Raw genomic sequence first — 19,811 nt, 5'->3', positions numbered from 1 at the left:
GTTTTGGGAGTGCAACAGAAGTTTCTCATCCTGCTGCTGGAACACAGCTCTGAATACAATATACACAGCACTGAAAGCCCCTGCAACTGTTAGTGAAATAAACAGTTAGTTTGGACCAGCTTGGTCCAAATTAATCCATTAAAGTTAAATGAAACCTGAAGATCAGCTTTACGAATGAGGATCTCAGGGAATGACTGCCATGCCATATATTAATTATCATCAATATTGGTTTTAAATACACATTTTAGCTTACTGATTTATTACATTGTGATATGATCCATCTGGGTTAATCTCAAATTTACTCCAGCCCCCCATCCCCACATTATTTTACTTATTGTAAAGGCTGTAAGTCTACTACTGTCCAACATGCTATTTCAAAAATATGGTCTTTTGTAGTCTTTTCAAGCCTAGAAATAAAAATCTGACAACCATGGGATGGGGGAGCTCCAAGACTGGGGATACTCACTCTGCCACCAATATCCTAATCGTTGCGCTTTGGATTGTCAAAAGCTGTAAAAAGAGAAATGTGGGACGCATAGTGGATAAGTGATTAGTGCTCTTGCCTTGCAGTAAGTTTGTTTTTCTGGCTTCCACCCATATTGGTCCCAGTTATTGTGTGTGTAGGAGTAGAAACATTAGATTGTAGTATCTGAAGGAAGCAGTGACTAATGTGAGTAGATCAATGTTCTCAGTAAATGTAACCGAACATTTTTCAGTGCTGAATAAACGAATAAAATGAATAATAGAAAATCAACAATCCTAATAACTCTTGGCAACAATTATGTGATAGTAAATTGCTAAAATTATTTATGACTAAGTCATAACTACTGGACAAAAGATATTCTTTCTCAGCTCTCTTTTTATATGCCCTTTATGCAGTTACATCTTGACATCAAATGTCAGAAAGAGAACAGAATGCTGCCTGTTCTCAGCTTTACTTTTCAAGGTAAGACACTAATTTGTGATTCATATGTATTTGTTTGCACAGTTATAAGTCATCAGAAAACAAATGATGTAATATGCAACGTCTGTTTTCATTTCTAGTCACTGTTTTACGTGTCCCTGCCTCATCCAGATGAAGACCTCGATTATGCATTATATGAGATTGGGGAAGGATGTGAGATAACTGAACTTATTCCAGGGATTGACCTGTTTTCTGATCGACACAGAGCAGATGTCAACACTGTTGTCTCTAGTCTGGGTTTTCTCATTTCAGAACTTTATTCATTTGCTCAAAATATCATGGTTAGTTCCAAGTATAAAACACACACACACACAAATCTTTCAATAAATATGCTGATATCCTTCATCTCCAGGTTTTATTTTTGTGTTTGTACATATTTCTGACTCATTCCTTTGTCCCTAAAAACAATATGATTTTTCCTTTTGCCTCTTTTTAGAGGCAAAAAGTTTTAAATTTGTTGAACTTAGTTTTCCTGCTGATATATATATATATATATATATATATATATATATATATATATATACTGTATATATATATGTACACTATATTACCAAAAGTATTGGGACCCCTGCCTTCACATGCACATTAACCTTAATGGCATTTCAGTCTTAGTCCATAGTGGTTAATATTGAGTTGGCCTACACTTTGCACCTATAACAGCTTCAACTGTTCTGGGAAGCCTGTCCACAAGGTTTAGGAGTGTGTCTATGGGAATGTTTGACCATTCTTTCAGAAGCGCATTTGTGAGGTCAGGCATTGATGTTAAACGAGAAGGGCTGGCTCGCAGTCTCTGCTCTAATTCATCCCAAAGGTGTTTTATCTAGTTGAGGTGCAGGCCAGTCAAATTCCTTCACCCCCACTGGTTCATATCATTTGGGGGAGGGGGGATTATAGTGTGGGCTTGGTTTTCAAGGGTTGGGCTTGGCTCTTTAGTTCCAGTAAAGGGATCTCTTAAAGCGGTCTTCCAGCCTCCCCCTCCAAAAATTAAAAGTCAGCAGCTACACATACTGTAGCTGCTGACTTTAATATTAGGACACTTACCTGTCCTGGAGTCCAGCGATGTCGGCACCGCAGCCGATGTTTCCATTGGCTATCAGGTGCTGCCACTGCCATTGCCGGTAAGGGAGCCCTTGCGGCTTCATGAGCGGGTCCCTACTGCGCATTTGCAAAGCACGCTGCACATTCGGATTGGCAGCGGGGGAAGGTGGAGGGGCCAAACTTCCAAGGGACAGCGCCAAGGGACAGCGCCGCAGCGCCGTTTCCCAGAAGTGGGGAAGGGTACCTGTCAAAAACAGGTACCCGTTCCCCCCTCCCCCCATGAAAAGTGCCAAATGTGACACCGGAGGGGGGGAGGAAGCAAATGAGCGGAAGTTCCACTTTTGGGTGGAACTCCACTTTAAGGAGTCAGCATACCAAGACATTTTGGACAGTTTCATGCTCCCAACTTTGTGGGAACAGTTTGGTATGGTTCCTTCCTGTTCCAACATGACTGCGCACCAGTGCACGAAGCAAGGTCCATAAAGACATGGATGAGCAGGTTTGGGGTGGAGGAACTTGACTGGCCTGCACAGAGCCTCGACCTCAACCTGATAGAACACCTTTGGGATGAATTAGAGCGGAAACTGTGAGCCAGCGCTTCTCATCCACAAATGTGCATCTGGAAGAATGGTCAAACATTCCCATAGACACACTCCTAAACCTTGTGAACAGCCTTCCCCCGAAGAGTTGAAGTTGTTTTCGCTGCAAAGGATGGGCCAACTCAATATTGAACCCTATGGACTAAGACTGGGACGCCATTGAAGTTCATGTGCGTGTAAAGGCAGGCGCCTCTATACTTTTGGTAATATAGTGTATATAGTGCATTTTTCCTCTTGGCCTTTTAAATACATGATTATTTCACCAAGCTTAGCTTTGTATGTATGACTTGCTTTTTGCTCTATTTTAAAGGATAACTCCAGCCAAAACTTGAGAATGTTACTGTTATCCACAGCTCTATTAGAAAAATGTTCCTCTTGCCATTTTTTTTTTTTTTGGAAAATGCTTTTCCAGCCAAAAAGTGAGGGTAGGTATCAAACAGCAAAAACATTTTTTTTTATTATTAACTTGGGGGGCGGGTGGAGTTAAACCCCTAAGCTTTCTGTTGGGGTCCCTGTTTCAAATGATCCATCACCTACTCTGTCTGGTGAAACTATTTTTTATTGTGGAATCAAGTCAGAGAAAATCTCTCCAATGCAGCCTCTGGTGGAAATCCTGATAGTTCTAAAGTTCCCCCTCTCTAAACTCTAAAACTAAAAAAAATAAAATGGTGTTTGGACATATCGTCCATGTTGGAGAAGAGCCTCTATGTAACAGGTAAATACATATTCGCCAGCACACCAAGGATCTTGCAAAAGCAGTCCAAAACTTTTATTCAAGTTACGATCACATCAAAAAATAGTGCAACGTTTCGGGGCCGCTCCGAAACGTTGCACTATTTTTTGATGTGATCGTAACTTGAATAAAAGTTTTGGACTGCTTTTGCAAGATCCTTGGTGTGCTGGCGAATATGTATTTACTTGTAACTAATCCAGTTGCCAACTGGTGATCGCTTCAGCACCCAACATACACGAGCCTACAAACCAGGAAGGTGTGCGATAGGAATATGAACTATACCTCTATGTAACAGGGCTGGCAAATTTTTATTTATTTTTATATACAGTATCTAAAACATCATAGGTAACTCAAAATATCTGAATTGGATTTGCCTAGCAACTGATTTTTAGATAACCATCTTTGATGACAGAAATGCATGAAAGACAGCTGTTTTATAATTTTACTCCATAAATCGCAAAAAATGTAAACTGTTAAGTTTCTAACTCAATAATGTATTACAATTAGAAATTGTTTGGAAATGTAATATTTTACATAGTTCTACTGATATGAGATGATAAACAAGCATTTATTTAAACTTTGAAAATTCTTTTTTTTTTTTTATTAACAGGTTTTGCCATTGCTTACTTTGTACCAGTATTTTGCTTCAACAATATGCCGTGACCCTGTCAAATGCGTGGAAGGAAGGCTTTTAAAGGTTTGTGAAATGCTAAGTTAATCTTATTGATGTCAAAATAAACACATGGTCGTATGACTGAATATGATTAAGTTACACTGACTGGCATTATCTTCCCAAGCATTGCCTCATTTTACTGCTCTTTTGATGATTTTCTAAACAGTATAGCAGTATGTTACATAGTAAAAATTACATCTGTGCTAATTGTTAGCTTGTTGCAAAGTTTAATCTTTCAGCTGGATTCAATAAAATATCACATAGCTATATTTATGTGCTGAATATGTGCAACCTTTCTAAAAAAAAAAAATATGCGTTCATTTCATAAACAATGAGACCTTTTAAAGATTTGCACAGGGCATTCACATTCATATGTTTCATTAGTGCTTGACATATGTGCCATCTATATGCTGTGTAATATGGTGCTAGCATACATCTACATTCATTAGAGAGCAGCAGGAGGATGTAAAAATTCCAGAATGCTAGCGTAATGTTTCATACTTGATGTGCCAAGTTGTGTTGGAATGGTTTGTATCAGGTGTACTATTTGGCTGAAATATTAAGCATTATTATCATTCATATTGTCCCACAGTGGTTCCCAGTTATTGTCTTGAAAGCCACATGTGGCCTCAGCTACCTTAATGGGGCTTTCAACAGCTTTTGTGCAAAACTTCACGTAACAATGAAGCTAGCAACACCACATAGTACACAGTTAACATAGTTTATTGAGGACTGGAGATCCCAACACAAAATCTCTTTGCATAGATAGTGTACCCATATGTACTAAGTTATACACTTCTAACAAAAAAAAAAAAAACATGGCCAAAAAACAGTAACAAATTTAAGCAAACAAACTTTTCTGTTTGATCCACGGTTATGATTTGATCAAAACAATCAAACTGGTAAACAATGGAATATACAGTATCTCACAAAAGTGAGTACACCCCTCACATTTTTGTAAATATTTTATTACATCTTTCCATGTGACAACACTGAAGAAATGAGACTTTGCTACAAAGTAGTGAGTGTACAGCTGGTATAACTGTGTAAATTTGCTGTCCCCTCAAAATAACTCAACATAAAGCCATTCATTTCTAAACCAGTGGCAACAAAAGTATGCACATCCCTAAGTGAAAATGTCCAAATTCGGCCCAAAGTGTCAATATTTTGTGTGGCCACCATTATTTTCCAGCACTGCCTTAATACTCTTGGGCATGGAGTTACCCCAGAGCTTCACAGGTTGCCACTGGAGTCATCTTCCATTCCTCCATGATGACATCATGGAGCTGTGAATGTTAGAGACCTTGCGCTCCTCCACCTTCCGTTTGAGGATGCCCCACAGATGCTCAATGGGGTTTAGGTCTGGAGACTTGCTTGGCCAGTCCATCACCTTTACCTCAGCTTCTTTAGCAAGACAGTGGTCGTCTTGGAGGTGTGTTTAGAGTCATGATCATGTTGGAATACTGCCCTGCGGCCTAGTCTCTGAAGGGAAGGGATCAAGCTCTGCTTCAGTATGTCACCGTACATGTTGGCATTCATGGTTCCCTCAATGAACTGTATGCATGCAGTCCCAGACCATGACACTCCCACCACCATGCTTGACAAGACACACTTGTCTTTCTACTCCTCACCTAGTTGCTGCCACACACACTTGACACCATCTGAACCAAATGTTATCTAGGTCTCATCAGACCACATTACATAGTTTCAATAATCCATGACCTTAGTCTGCTTGTCTTCAGCAAACTGTGTGCAGGCTTTTTTGTGCATCATCTTTAGAAGAGGCTTCCTTCTGGGATGACAGCCATGAAGACTAATTTGATGCAGTGTGCGGCGTATGGTCTGAGCACTGACAGGCTGACCCCCTCACCCCTTCAACCTCTGCAGCAATGCTGGCAGCACTTATATGTCTATTTCCCAAAGAGCTCCTCTTGATATGATGCTGAGCATGTGTATTTAACCTTTTTGGTCAACCATGGCGAGGCGTGTTCTAAGTGGAACCTGTCCTGCTAAACTGCTGTATAGTCTTGGTCACTGTGCTGCAGTTCAGTTTCAGGGTCTTGGCAATCTTAAAGCCTAGGCCATCTTTATGTAGAGCACAAATATTTTTTTTCAGATCCTCAGAGAGTTCTTTGCCATGAGGTGCCATGTTGAACTTCCAGTGACCAGTATGACAGAGTGAAAGTGATAACACCAAATTTAACACGCCTGCTCCCTATTTACACCTGAGACCTTGTAACACTAATTAGTCACATGACACCGGGGAGGGAAAATGGCTAATTGGGCTCAATTTGGACATTTTCCCTTAAGGGTGTACTCACTTTTGTTGCCAGCAGTTTAGACATTAATGGCTGTGTGTTGAGGTATTTTGAGGGGACAAGAAATTTACACTGTTATACAAGCTGTACACTCACTACTTTATATTGTAACAAAATGTCATTTCTTCAGTGTTGTCACACTGGGGGTGTACTCACTTTTGTGAGATACTGTATTTGCAAGTTAAAGAAAGGCGTTTTTTATTTTAACACTTTAAAAAATATATATATACTGTATATTAGGACTCAAACTGAACATGAAAAAAAATGTTAAGAATAATGGTTAAACAAAGAGAAATGAACACAGAAAAAAAATTCAGAAGATAAATAATAGCTAAGGGAAGAAGGGAAAAATTAGTTGACTAGGCTTATTAGGGCAAACTAAGGCCCCTTTCACACTAGCGGACCGTTCAGATCCGCCTGTCAGTTTTTCAGGCGGATCTGAACAGATGCCCCATGCATCTCTATGGGGCATCGGATGTCAGCGGAGACATGTCCGCTGACATCCTATCCGGTCCGTCAAATCTGGACGGATGGAAACCCAATTTTCCATCCGTCCAGCGGATCGGATGGGATCGGATGATAATGGACAGGCGGTCCGTTCTCATCTGATTCCCCCATAGAGAACAGCGGGGACCTGACAGCTCTGTCTCTGCACACAGCGCGGAGACAGAGCTGCCATCCACCTGCTCAGCAGGGGATCGGCGGATCGATCCCCCGCTGAGAATAACAGAGTCCGCCGACGGACTCCCATGTGTGAAAGAGGCCTTAGGGTTAATAAGGAGGTTGAAAATGATTAACAAAAAAAAAAACCTTTTTCCTAACTTGTGAGAGTGTTTTAACTGGCTTCACTTGTGGATCAAACCTCACCGCTTTGATGTGAAGATAAATAGAACAGTGTAAACACAAAGTAACAGTTATGTTATTTTATATCTCTCTATCATGGTTCTGAGCAGTGTGTATAAAGGGCAACAAATTGTCAACAATATAACATTTATTTAGTTATATATTTTGTTTCTTACACTGTGTCTTACTGCCAATTCTGTTTGAATGTGGCTCATTAGATGACAAAATGTTTGGAACCTGCATTTGGAATCTTATGACACCTATGTATTAGAGATAGAACTAAAACGTAGAACTAAATAGTGAAATAGAGACATGGAAGAATAGATGGCAGACAGTTATAAAAGCTGCCTTCTCAGTGATGTTTTTCATTCTGGATGCACCTTTTGAGTGTGCAGAAAAATAATGAAACATAATTTGCACATCCCAGCCTGCTTCAAATTTGCTATTTTGCTGCTGAAAAAATTCTGGACCGGCAAGTGGAATAAACACAGCTGAACATCACAAATGACCATTACAATGAACGCTAAGGACTACAAGAAATGAACACTTCCACCTTTTGCTGATCAAATTTTGTTTAACTGGTCCCAGGAATCAAGGCTGATAAAAAAACAGTAAAAAGTGTATAGATGTATGACTGTAGCAACGTAGGTGTAGCATTGCTGCAAACATCCTGCTCTAGTTTTTAGTCTCTAGCACAAGGTTGTTTTTTTAAAAAAATATTTGTAAGGCTAAGTGCAACATCAATTACATCAAATTTCATTGCACTCTGGTTTGATGAACGAGAAGGTGATTTCTTATTCTCTGCTCTGGATTTCTGTACTTTACACATCCTCATTGATCTTTACTTTTTTTTTTAATAAACCTGTAAGAGGAAAAAAAAGGAGCCCACTGTAAAGGTTTTCTGTTATATATTACAGTGGCATTTGGACTGTGGTTTCCATGCATTTGTATTAAAGGATAAGTTAACCTTTTGTAAGATGTTACATGTTACACCCAAATCCAGGGTGTAACATGTAACATGTAACATGTTACAAATGCAGCTGTCACAATGTAAAAAAAACTTCCCCGCTGCGTCATTCATTCAAAGTGTTCTGTGAATGGAAAAAGTACAAGTACCTTTGTGGCTGTCGGTTTGTAGTTCTTAATGAAGTATAATGGCGCTGTGGACCGCTCTGATAGATCATTGATTTTTCCTGTCAGTGTGAAACTGCTTGTCCATAGGATGTATGGGCAGACAGCTTTTACTAACAGGCTGTAGGAGTCCTGCATGTCAGCCATAATCTGATCTGCTGATTGTAGGTGCAATGCTCTCCAGGCTTCTACAAAAAAATAGTAAATGCACATTTTTTTTAACCTGCAAAAAAAAATGCATTTATTTTTTATTTTTTAAAGTGAAATTATCCTTTTAAGCCTGTCTGCTGTCAGCTTTGTCATGAACAATTCTTAACGGCCAATCGTGTGTTTAACCCAACTTAAATGCACCCAGACACCGTGTTATATTTACATACAGTTTAAACTAGTTAAATGCAGTAATGTACACTACTAGTGAACATTATTATGAACACCTTCACAATTTAGTAATGTTTTTCTAAAAATGTAATGTTATAATATAGGGATCCTCAAACTACGACCCTCCAGCTGTTGCGGAACTACACAGCCCATGAGGCATTGTAAAACTCTGACATGCACAGACATGCCTAGGCATTATGGGAATTGTACTTCCTGAACAACTGGAGGGCCATAGTTTGAAGACCCCTGCTATAATACATGTAATAACATTGCATTAAAAGTGCAGTGTTGTAAGATGACATATTACACATACATATAATGTATCCAAACATAGGGGATATTTATATATCATTGTTTTAGGTGTTCTTCAAATTAAAAATATGAATTATTTAAAAAAAGGGAACTAAAGTGTATCTATGGTCAAAATGAAAAAAAAAAAATTATATATATATATATATATATATATATATATATATATATATATATATATATATATATATATATATATATACACTATATTACCAAAAGTATTGGGACCTCTGCCTTTATATACAATTATATATTTCTAGTCTGCTCTTACAACTCTCTCAACAATGTTGTAGTTTGTAAACTTACTTTGTGAAGATCCCCACACATTTACTTCCTTGAATTCTGTGATACGTCTTTACTATGAGCTGTGAGTAGGCACTGCCATGTCACAGAATGAAAGGAGGAGTTTCAGGAGGCGAGGTCAGTACAGGAATTACAGCTTACAGGCAGCAAGGTAGCATGGGATATGTAGTCCTTATAAATTGAAGGTAAACAGCAGGGAAAAATTGTTTGTATTGCTGTTACAATGCTGATGGCAAAAATGAAAGTCTATACTGTGATCATATAACTCCTGTAGGTTTTCCCACTTTTAAGAAGTTTGCAATGTTACTGAATATACACCAATGCTTGGTTTATGTTTGTTACTCTTAGGAGATAAAGCATTAGTCTCTTAGCATGATTCTTTACAAGGCATTGACGCCTACCGTATAAATGTATTTAAAATTAGCCTATAGCCTCCCATAAAAAGTGTGCAGTGTTTACCTGCTTTTACCACAATTGGGATAAAACAAATTTCAAGTGGGGGGCTGTCTGCATTGTCACTACTGGTTCTGAACCCGGTAGCTTGATAATCAGCACCCGGCTAACCTAGTCCAGCCCACAGCTTTCTGGAATAACAGCGCTGCCTCTGTTGCTGTAACTCTCAAACTGTAAGCTGCAGTGTCTGGTGGGTGGGGGAGCATTTGAGATACAAATGAAAGAAGATTTAGCTTAGTCAGTGAAGGGAAAGGAATTTTTTTGTTTATGTTATGAGGTTTGGCTATCTGGAAAGGGTATTCATATAGACTGTCATACAGGAGCCATATTTTAATCTTTATCTTACATATTTGCTGATAATTTATCCATTTCTCTTTTATATTCCCCTTTGTTAGATAAAGCATAAATTAAATTACAAGTTTTTTAGTGTTATATTTTGTTGAATTCAGTAAAAAATCTCTGGTGGTATTAAATAGAGATCACCCTGATGTAAAGAATCCTGTCGAAGTGTATTACTGTTTTGAAAGCCTTTTTCTGTGTATGATGTACACTAATTTAGTTTATGTAAATGTAAACTAATTGTATATCTTTCCTCTGATTTAAGATTAAAGCGCTCACCGATTTAAACCTTTTTGCTGAGGCACTCCATGAACTTTTGCAACTTAATAATGGAGAACGAATTCCCAGAAGACCACATGAAGGATTCTGTCCCAGACAGCCTTTGGTAAACCACTTAAATAACAATTTTTTGTTGTTTGCATGTGTACTGTATTTCTTTTTTTGTCTTTGACAGCCCAGTTGAAGGTTTTTTTTTGGTTTTTTTTTTTAACAACTTTAATTTATTCCAGGCAAATGTGAAATTTTCACCCTCAAAGACCCTCTTCTACAATGAAAACCTACAGGTAGGCTGAGCACTTTTTTTTTTGTTACAAGAGTTAACCATGCGGAACATATACAGTCAGGTCCATAAATAATGGGACATTGACACAATTCAAATCTTTTTGGCTCTATACACCACCACAATGGATTTGAAATGAAACAAACAAGATTTGCTTTAACTGCAAACTTTCAGCTTTAATTTGAGGGTATTTACATCCAAATCAGGTGAACGGCGTAGGAATTACAACAGTTTGTATATGTGCCTCCCACTTTTTAAGGGACCAAAAGTAATGGGACAGATTAACAATCATAAATCAAACCTTTACTTTTTAATACTTGGTTGCAAATCCTTTGCAGTCAATTACAGCCTGAAGTCTGGAACACATAGACATCGCCAGACGTTGGGTTTCATCCCTGGTGATGCTCTGCCGGGCCTCTACTGCAACTGTCTTCAGTTCCTGCTTGTTCTTGGGGCATTTTCCCTTCAGTTTTGTCTTCAGCAAGTGAAATGCATGCTCAATCGGATTCAGGTCAGGTGATTGACTTGGCCATTGCATAACATTCCATTTCTTTCCCTTAAAAAACTCTTTGATTGCCTTTGCAGTATGCTTCGGGTCATTGTCCATCTGCACTGTGAAGCGCCGTCCAATGAGTTCTGAAGCATTTGGCTGAATATGAACAGATAATATTGCCTGAAACACTTCAGAATTCATCCTGCTGCTTTTGTCAGCAGTCACATCATCAATAAATACAAGAGAACCAGTTCCATTGGCAGCCATACATGCCCACGCCATGAAACTACCACCACCATGCTTCACTAATGAGGTGGCATGCTTTGGATCATGAGCAGTTCCTTTCCTTCTCCATACTCTTCCCTTCCCATCACTCTGTTACAAGTTGATCTTGGTCTCATCTGTCCATAGGATGTTGTTCCAGAACTGTGAAGGCTTTTTTAGAAGTTGTTTGGCAAACTCTAATCTGACCTTCCTGTTTTTGAGGCTCACCAATGGTTTACATCTTGTGGTGAACCCTCTGTATTCACTCTGGTGAAGTTGTCTCTTGATTGTTGACTTTGACACACATACACCTACCTCCTGGAGAGTGTTCTTGATCTGGCCAACTGTTGTGAAGGGTGTTTTCTTCACTAGGGAAAGAATTCTTCGGTCATCCACCACAGTTGTTTTCCGTGGTCTTCCGGGTCTTTTGGTGTTGCTGAGCTCACCGGTGCATTCTTTCTTTTGAAGGATGTTCCAAACAGTTGATTTGGCCACAACTAATGTTTTTGCTACCTCTCTGATGGGTTTGTTTTGTGTTTTCAGCCTAATGATGGCTTGCTTCACTAATAGTGACAGCTCTTTGGATCTCATATTGAGAGTTGACAGCAACATATTCCAAATGCAAATAGCACACTTGAAATTAACTCTGGACCTTTTATCTGCTCCTTGTAAATGGGATAATGAGGGAATAACACACACCTGTCCATGGAACAGCTGAGCAGCCAATTGTCCCATTACTTTTGGTCCCTTAAAAAGTGGGAGGCACATATACAAACTGTTGTAATTCCTACACCTTTCACCTGATTTGGAGGTAAATACCCTCAAATTAAAGCTGAAAGTCTGCAGTTAAAGCACATCTTGTTTGTTTCATTTCAAATCCATTGCGGTGGTGTATAGAGCCAAAAAGATTAGAATTCTGTAGATGTCCCATTATTTATGGACCTGACTCTATATCTAACATATGTTTTCATGTCTTTTTACATTTGTTGTCAACTTATGTTGATGTGTTTGTAATGGGTTAAATTCCATTCTTCGAAACAAATAGAACAAAAAGTGACAGCTCCAGGATTTGACCAAACTAGACTGCAGTAGAAAATTAGGCAAATGCCTGGCAGGAGAAGTTGAAACCATGTGCCATGTTAAATCCAGCTCATCATTTCATGATGAATCCAGAAGTGATATTTCAGAATTGAGTACCTGCCGACATGTTGAATTCTCCCATTGGCTTCTTTTGTGCCTCTATGCTTACAGCAACGTGGCGCTCACATAACCTTTTAGGTTTGCCAGTTCACTAAAGCCATAATAGGGGGTGTCTGTGTGAGGAATGTAGTCAGAAGGTAGAAATTTCCACTCAGTCGGACTCTGTAATAGGGTAAGCATAGACAGACAGTGGTTGTTTCTTATTTCAATTATTTTTTATTAAAGTTCAATGAAAGTTACAGGCAATCAATAAAATATTCATGTCTAAAACTTTTAACTGAATTGCATGTATAAAAACATGTTGTTCATCCCATGCCCTTTCCACACACCAACTGGAAAGTCTGGTCTGGGGCCGCCCAGACATCTCTCAATAACAGTAGGGTCAGCCCCGTGATTCAGTCCTTCCTGGGAGGCAAGTTATGCATAGGGATATTGTAAGTAAAGGAAACCTATAGCAAAGGTTTAAAGAAAATAAAGAAAGTGAAAATATAACAAATAAGTATAGATAGAACTAATACACCACTACCATCAGGTTTTTAGTATATAGAGACTATTAGGGAAACTCCTGTTCTAGGATTACACTTTTTTTGGGGGGGGGGGGGGGGGAATAAACCATTCCATTGTGGCCAGTTATTCTCATATCTATGGATTGTATCAGAGCTGTATGCAATCATCTTTTCATATTGAGCAGAAGTCTGTACCCTTTGGATAACCTCTGAAACATTAGGGGCAATATTTGTCTTCCAATGTGCAGCTAAAGTTATGCGGGCCGCTGTAAGGATTCGGTTAATCACAACATAAAACTGTTTAGGATATTCGTGTAAAGTTAAATGGAGAAGAGCTAGCTCCGGGTTCGGGGCAGTGAGGACTTTCGGGGCAGAAAACATTGAACAGTGTGCCAATGGAGCCACACTCACTCCAACAATTGGGAGATGTGTTCGGGAAAATCTTTGACAACCTATATGGTACTAGGTAGCTTTGGTGGAGCAGTTTTAGATAATTGTCCCAATCGTTAAGGCATCTGGAAGCTTTAAAAACAGAACCCATAGCTTGTTTCCAGACTGGATATTTAAACACTTTCCCTAAGTCTCTTTCCCATGCTGAAATGTTAGCTGACTTAATGTTACTTTCAAGCGGTTGCATGTATGTGTACATTTTCAATATTCCACCTTTCTCAAAAGGTCTCTTTTGCAGTTCCAACCATAACCTACCATCCACTCCAACTTCCTGGACCTTATTTTTGGCTAAGAAGTGATTTATTTGTAAGGCAGCAAAGTGTTTGAACCTTCCCTGAGAGTTTGGTATTTCTTTGAGAAACTGTATTCCCTGAGAGAGCCATGGCTGGAGATTAATTGATGGGATCATATCCCCTAATGCTGGCAGTGGGGTTGATATCTGGAGGACCTGCATTTTATCTTTAGTATTCTGGTGAGCGAAATTCCCATGCCTGAATGGACGCTTGAATGGCCGGGAGCTTAGGTATATTAATTGTGAATCCTGTTCTGGAGGCTATTAAGAGAGACTTAAGGTCATGATTGACCACTAAAGATTTTTCTATGTCTACCCAGAGTTATCCAAAGAGGAGTCGAACCAGGCGTGGATCTGTTCTAGTAAAGTTGCTTTGTGGTATTTCTCTATGTTCGGGAGTCCCCCCCCCCCCCCCCCTTTCTCTGTTTTTAAGGAATGTGGGATTTGTAATTTGGGCAATTTCCCAATTGTTTGAGAAGTAAGTTCATTTTAAAGAAAAAGGTTTTTGGTAATGAAACTGGGATAGTTCTCAGAAAGTATAGGATTTTGGGAAGTTCCATCATCTTAAAAGCCGCTATACGCCCCAGTCAATTCAGTTCACATTTTTCAATATGCCTGAGGTCCTGTGAGATTGTCTGAATTAGTGGGATGAAATTAGTAGCGTATGTATTTCAGGAAGGGGAGCTTAGTGTTTTTGCCCAGGTAAGGAAGCTTATTTTGTGTCCAGGCATCGAGACTGAAGCGCTGCCACTATTGATTTTGGCACATTAATTGGCAAGATAGTTGACTTTGTGGTAATTAATTTGTAGTATGAAATTCTGCTAAATTCCCCGATGAGCTCTTGTACTGCTGTCAGGGATGCCTCCGGATCAGCGAGGGTCAGAATCACATCGTCGTGAATAGGCCTATTTTATGCTGGTGTCCTGCTACTTTAACGCCGGAAATATTTGGGTTAGTCCAGATTGCTTCGGCTAGGTGTTCCATGGCTAGAGTTAATATTAAAGGGGACAGCAGACATCCCTGTCTCGTGCAGGTTAGTGATTCCAAAAGAATCCGAATGTGCATTGGAAGTAAATATTTTTGCCGAAGGGTTAGAATATAATGTGGAGATTGCTGACAGTAAAAGTCCATGGAGCCCAAACTGGCACAGGACCGCTTGCAGATATCCCCAGTGCACCCGATTAAACGCCTTTTCGGCATCAAGGGTCAAAAACACTGTAGGCCATTTCCGTTGTTCTGCTATGTGTAGAAGGTTTAACATACGGCGGGTGCCGTCAGGAGTCTGCCTATGCTACACAAAACCAACTTGGTCTGCCTTAACTAGTTTGGGGATTATTTTCGATAATCTGTTGGCTAATAATTTGGCATAGATTTTAAGATCAACATTTAACAGGGAGCTAGGCCTAAAGTTTTGAGGACTATCTGGAGTCTTCCCCAGTTTAGGCAAGGTCACAATCACAGTCTGCATCATCTCCTGGAGAAAGTGGCTGCCTTGTTAAATATCTTTGTCATGTGAGGTGCTAACACATCTTCATAAGTTTTAAAATATTCAGCAGTGAAGCCATCCACCCCTGGTGATTTGGTATTAGGCAATAGTTTTATAACACCCAGAATCTCAGGCTCTGACAATGGGGAAGTGAGACTTTCCATTTCTTCCCTCATCATAAATGGGAGGGACAGCGACTCCAGGAAGGCCAAAATCGTGGGATCTTTAGGTTGGGGGGTCTCTGGATCAACTTTTAGATTATAAAGCTTGTGATAATTTTTTTGGAAGGCATTGGCTATGTGTTTGGGCTGATAAACATTAGTGTTCGTTTCAGGATCCTGAATAAAAGCCAATTTAGATTTGATTTGCCTTTCCCTGAGGTAATTGGCCAAAAGTTTGCCAGCTTTGTTACTCTGGGAGTAATGTAAGGCTTTAATTTGTCTCAAAAAAATTTCATGGTTTTCTTCTAAAGTCAATTCCCTAAGTTTCTCATCTTTTAAGGAGGTTTTGTGCTGAGACTCTGTTTGATTTTCACCAATAAATCTGACAAAAGTTGACCCTTACGCCTCTTTTCCTTGGCTGACATCTGTATCAGGATACCTCTCATGAAGGCTTTATGTGCCCACCAGATAGTTGAGGGGACATGTCTGTCGTGACATTCGTTATAAAGAATTCTACTATTTTCCCTCTCAACTCCTATGTAAATGGCTGCCTGGAAAAGAGACTTACATTATTGTGCCACAAATACATTGGTTCTGTATTGTATCTTTCGACCAGCGAAATAACTATTGGGGCGTGATCCTACCAAGTAATGGAGTGAATCTTTACCTCCGATATTTTAGTCAGCACCTGCAAATCAGTCACAAACAAGTCAATGCCGGTATAGATCTTGTGGGATGCAGAGTAATATGTATAATCCCTTTCTGTCGGATTCAGGCACCTCCATACGTCATACAATGAAAGAATGGTTGCAGTGTAGAGTGGGCTCTCATACGAGAGGAGGAGTCTAAGTCGTTGTCCACTATGGAATTAAATTTCCTACACAGGATTAAGTCACCCTTGCGAATCTGGTGGATTTTTTTCATGAGTTTGCGAAGAAAAGCGATTTGCCTTGAGTTAGGGGCATAAATATTGGCTAAGGTGTAAGTAATATTGTTGATATCACACATCAAGATGACATATATGCCTTGTGGATCCAGCAGTGAAGTGTGGAGTTTAAAAGAGATAGAATTCCAGAGAGCAATCAATGTCTCTTTCTTTTTAGCATCTGCATTGGCCATATAAACATGCGGAAACAGAATGTGAGCATTTTGGAGGTTTACTGGCCTAGAAATGAGTCTCTTGCACACATATGATGTCCCCTTCAAGATTTACTGCCTCTTGCCACATTGATTAGCATTTAAATAGGCTATTAAGACATGCGCATTTAAGGACATGGTTTTAACAACCATAATAGAAGCTTTTCAAAATGTAACCAAGCCACGTATCACAGCTAATGCTATACTCCTATCAGAAAGTAGGAGGGTTTCCCAGACCTTCCAACAATATAACTTCAGTTGGCACTATAGGTCCCGGTGCGGTGTCTTCCATGTATTTAGGATGGTGTTAGTGGTATCAATAAAAGAAAAAAATGTTACAAACAAAAACTGGAAAAAACAGTTAAAAAAAAACAGTAGGTAGTTCTCAGTACTTAACATATCCTGCGGTTTAAACTTGGGGATATTGCTCTTCCGAGCCACAGGGTTTCCAGGCCTGTAGGTAGGTGATTAGGAGCCGTCCCACTTAAAAGTGTCTCCAAATAATTTGTATTATCCAGGGACTGTTTCCCACCCAGGGTCTGCTTTTGAGGGTTTTTTTTTTTTTTTTAGCTGGTGGGGAATGGCCATCTGTCGGTAATAAACCCCATTGTTTTTCCAATTTCATCCCTTCTTCCTCTGAGAATATGGTGAAATTTCTATGATCCCAGGTGACCAGCAATTTGGCTAGGAAACCCCATCTGTAGACTATGTCATGATTGTAATATAGTTTTGTAAGTGTGACCAGCTTGCTGCCGGCTTGCATAGTATGTTTTGATAGGTCAGTAAATAACGTGATTTCCCAATATGGGCCAGGCAGCCGGGTTTCCTTTCTCGCTTTTTTTCGTCAAGGCCTCTTTAATGTGATAGAAATTAATTCTGGCTATCACATCCCGTGGAACATTATCAGGCAGGAATGGCAGCTTAGGTAGCCTATGCGCCCTATCCACTGCTATTTCCCTTTTTGGTGCGTCAAGGAGGAGGGTTGCTATTAGTTGTTGGGTATGGTTGCACAATTCATGTGGCGGGACTGCCTCATCTACGCCGCAGAATTTAACTTTATTCTGCCTGGAGTGGTCCTCTTGGTCTGCCAGCTTTGATTTTAATGCCTGTATTTCAGATTCAGCGTCATTATGAGCGTCCACGAGTTCATTATAGGCTACAGCAAAGTCCCCCATTTTAGATTCAATATTATTTACTCTGTCTTCTATGTCCTCCACTTCCCTCCTTATCTGAGAAACCATACACATCATGTCCCTATGGAGAGACCCTCTAAGGGACACTAGCATGTCTTTCATGTTTTGGTCTGAGAGATGCTGTCTTGTAGCTGGGTAATCGTCAACACATTCTATGAATTCCGTTGTGGATTCCTCAGATATGTTTCCCTGGTCTTTCTCACCTGCAAACTGATGCAATTTGGATGTCTTTAGGCTTGATTTAACAGCGCTGTCTTCTGCTGTGCTTCTGTGCGAGGACCGACTGCTTCCCTCTGATTATGAGCTTCGTGGTGTGCTGTGTGAGGAGGATGTCCTCTGCAGGTCCCAGCCGGCGCCATCTTAGACATTGGATCTCCCTGCTGGGCTGAAGTATTTGGTCAGCTTGCGGGGTCCCTATTGGGGTTTGAGTTTCCCCATGAGTACCTTCAGGGTGTCCCTGGGTTTAGGCAGCTGGAAAGGCTCCAAGTAGCTTCCCGCTGTCACTCTGCGTGGCTGAGAACCGCTGTGAGGTCAAGGAGCTTCTCCTCATGCAGCCATACATTCTGGCTGCTGGCTCTACCCGTGACAGTGGTTGTTTCAATGCAATAGGAACTTCCCACAAGCTCAAACTACTGATCTCACTCCTGCACTACAAAAAATTTTGTCCAACCCTCTCCCCCTATCACAAACATCACACCCCTCACAGGATGATGGGGCTTTTTTAGACCCACAACTAGGGGCCATCCCAAAAACTACCAAGAAACAGACCAAATTAACAGGCTTTGTCACCCAAAGTCCCAACAACACACAGCCCCTTAGATAACCACTCTAATGTATTTAATATCATAAATCTCACCCAATTCCCACTCACACCCGACCAGGTTGAGGTGCTACAGCTAGGCTTGGGCTTTTGCCCAACACAACAGATAGACGTCTTTGACACTATCAAGGACGTCTATCTGTTTGCTCGAAATCTGACCTATAAATTCATGTTCGATGATAATAGACAACAGAAAAGACTTGAACTGGAACTCACGGAACAACTTAAAAACTATACTATGGAGGAATTCCGAGCCCTGAGGGACCTTATGCTCCTCTATGAGGAGGGGTCGGTGGATCCTGTTGGTCCCCCGCCCCCTCCCGATGGACCTGATGTCCCATTGAGTCTTCCAAAAAAACCTTTTAAACCTAAATCCCTTAAATTCCCTGACCTGACTATCTGTCCTCAGATTTGGTCTTTTGTCTGTGAGACAATAAGAGATTTAAAAAAGGCCCGTTGGTCACCCACATTTGAAAACCTTACTGCTTCACAGAATATAGCTCTTCAACATTTACAGAAAAACCCTCATTATGTCATAAAGCCCTCTGATAAGGGGGGCAACGTGGTCATAATGACGCACGACCAATACCAAGAGATGTGCCTCGATATTTTGAAGAATCGTCAATGGTATACTCCCATTGACCCTGACTTGACTATAAATTTTCAAAATGAATTAAAAAACGTATGTTTCGAAGCCTTTTCATCTGGAATCATTGATAAAGATGTACATGACTTCATCATAACTAAACATCCTAGGACCCCAACAATGTACTCCCTGCCGAAAATACATAAGAACTTTCAAAAACCCCCCGGTAGACCCATTGTGTCTGGGATTGGGTCAATTTCAGAAAACGCAAGCAAATATGTTGATTTTTTCTTGCGCCCCTTTGTCCAATCCCTACCGTCCTTCATTCAAGATACCCCTGACCTACTCAGACGTATCGATGGTGTCCAGGTACCCCCGGATGCCCTCCTCGTGGCGGTAGATATCGAGGCTTTGTACTCGAGTATACCGCACGAGGAGGGCATCCGGCAGGTTGGATCATTTCTCTATGGTCAACACCAACGTACATGGCCTCATAGTGATTTTGTTTTATCCCTCCTTAGATTTATTCTAACGCATAACTTTTTTACGTTCATGGAAACCACGTATCTACAACAGCAGGGTG

At 40.2% G+C, this 19,811-nt stretch overlaps 1 protein-coding gene across 1 annotated transcript in view; it reads left to right on the top strand.

Moving 5' to 3' along the window:
• CFAP54 (cilia and flagella associated protein 54) overlaps positions 1–19,811 on the top strand; it is a 616,124-nt gene that overhangs the window by 455,373 nt on the left and 140,940 nt on the right. Inside the window, exons 45-49 of the mRNA XM_082253561.1 lie at positions 880–946; positions 1,045–1,245; positions 3,945–4,031; positions 10,347–10,466; positions 10,591–10,644. Of these exons, the coding sequence (XP_082109687.1) occupies positions 880–946; positions 1,045–1,245; positions 3,945–4,031; positions 10,347–10,466; positions 10,591–10,644 (529 nt within the window). The remainder of the gene's footprint in view (positions 1–879; positions 947–1,044; positions 1,246–3,944; positions 4,032–10,346; positions 10,467–10,590; positions 10,645–19,811) is intronic.

This window comes from Pelophylax lessonae, assembly GCF_965119305.1.
Source record: "Pelophylax lessonae genome assembly, chromosome: 4".
NCBI classification, from domain to species: domain Eukaryota; kingdom Metazoa; phylum Chordata; class Amphibia; order Anura; family Ranidae; genus Pelophylax; species Pelophylax lessonae.
Note: the sequence above shows the minus strand (reverse complement) of the source record. Positions and strands in the feature narration are given on the sequence as shown.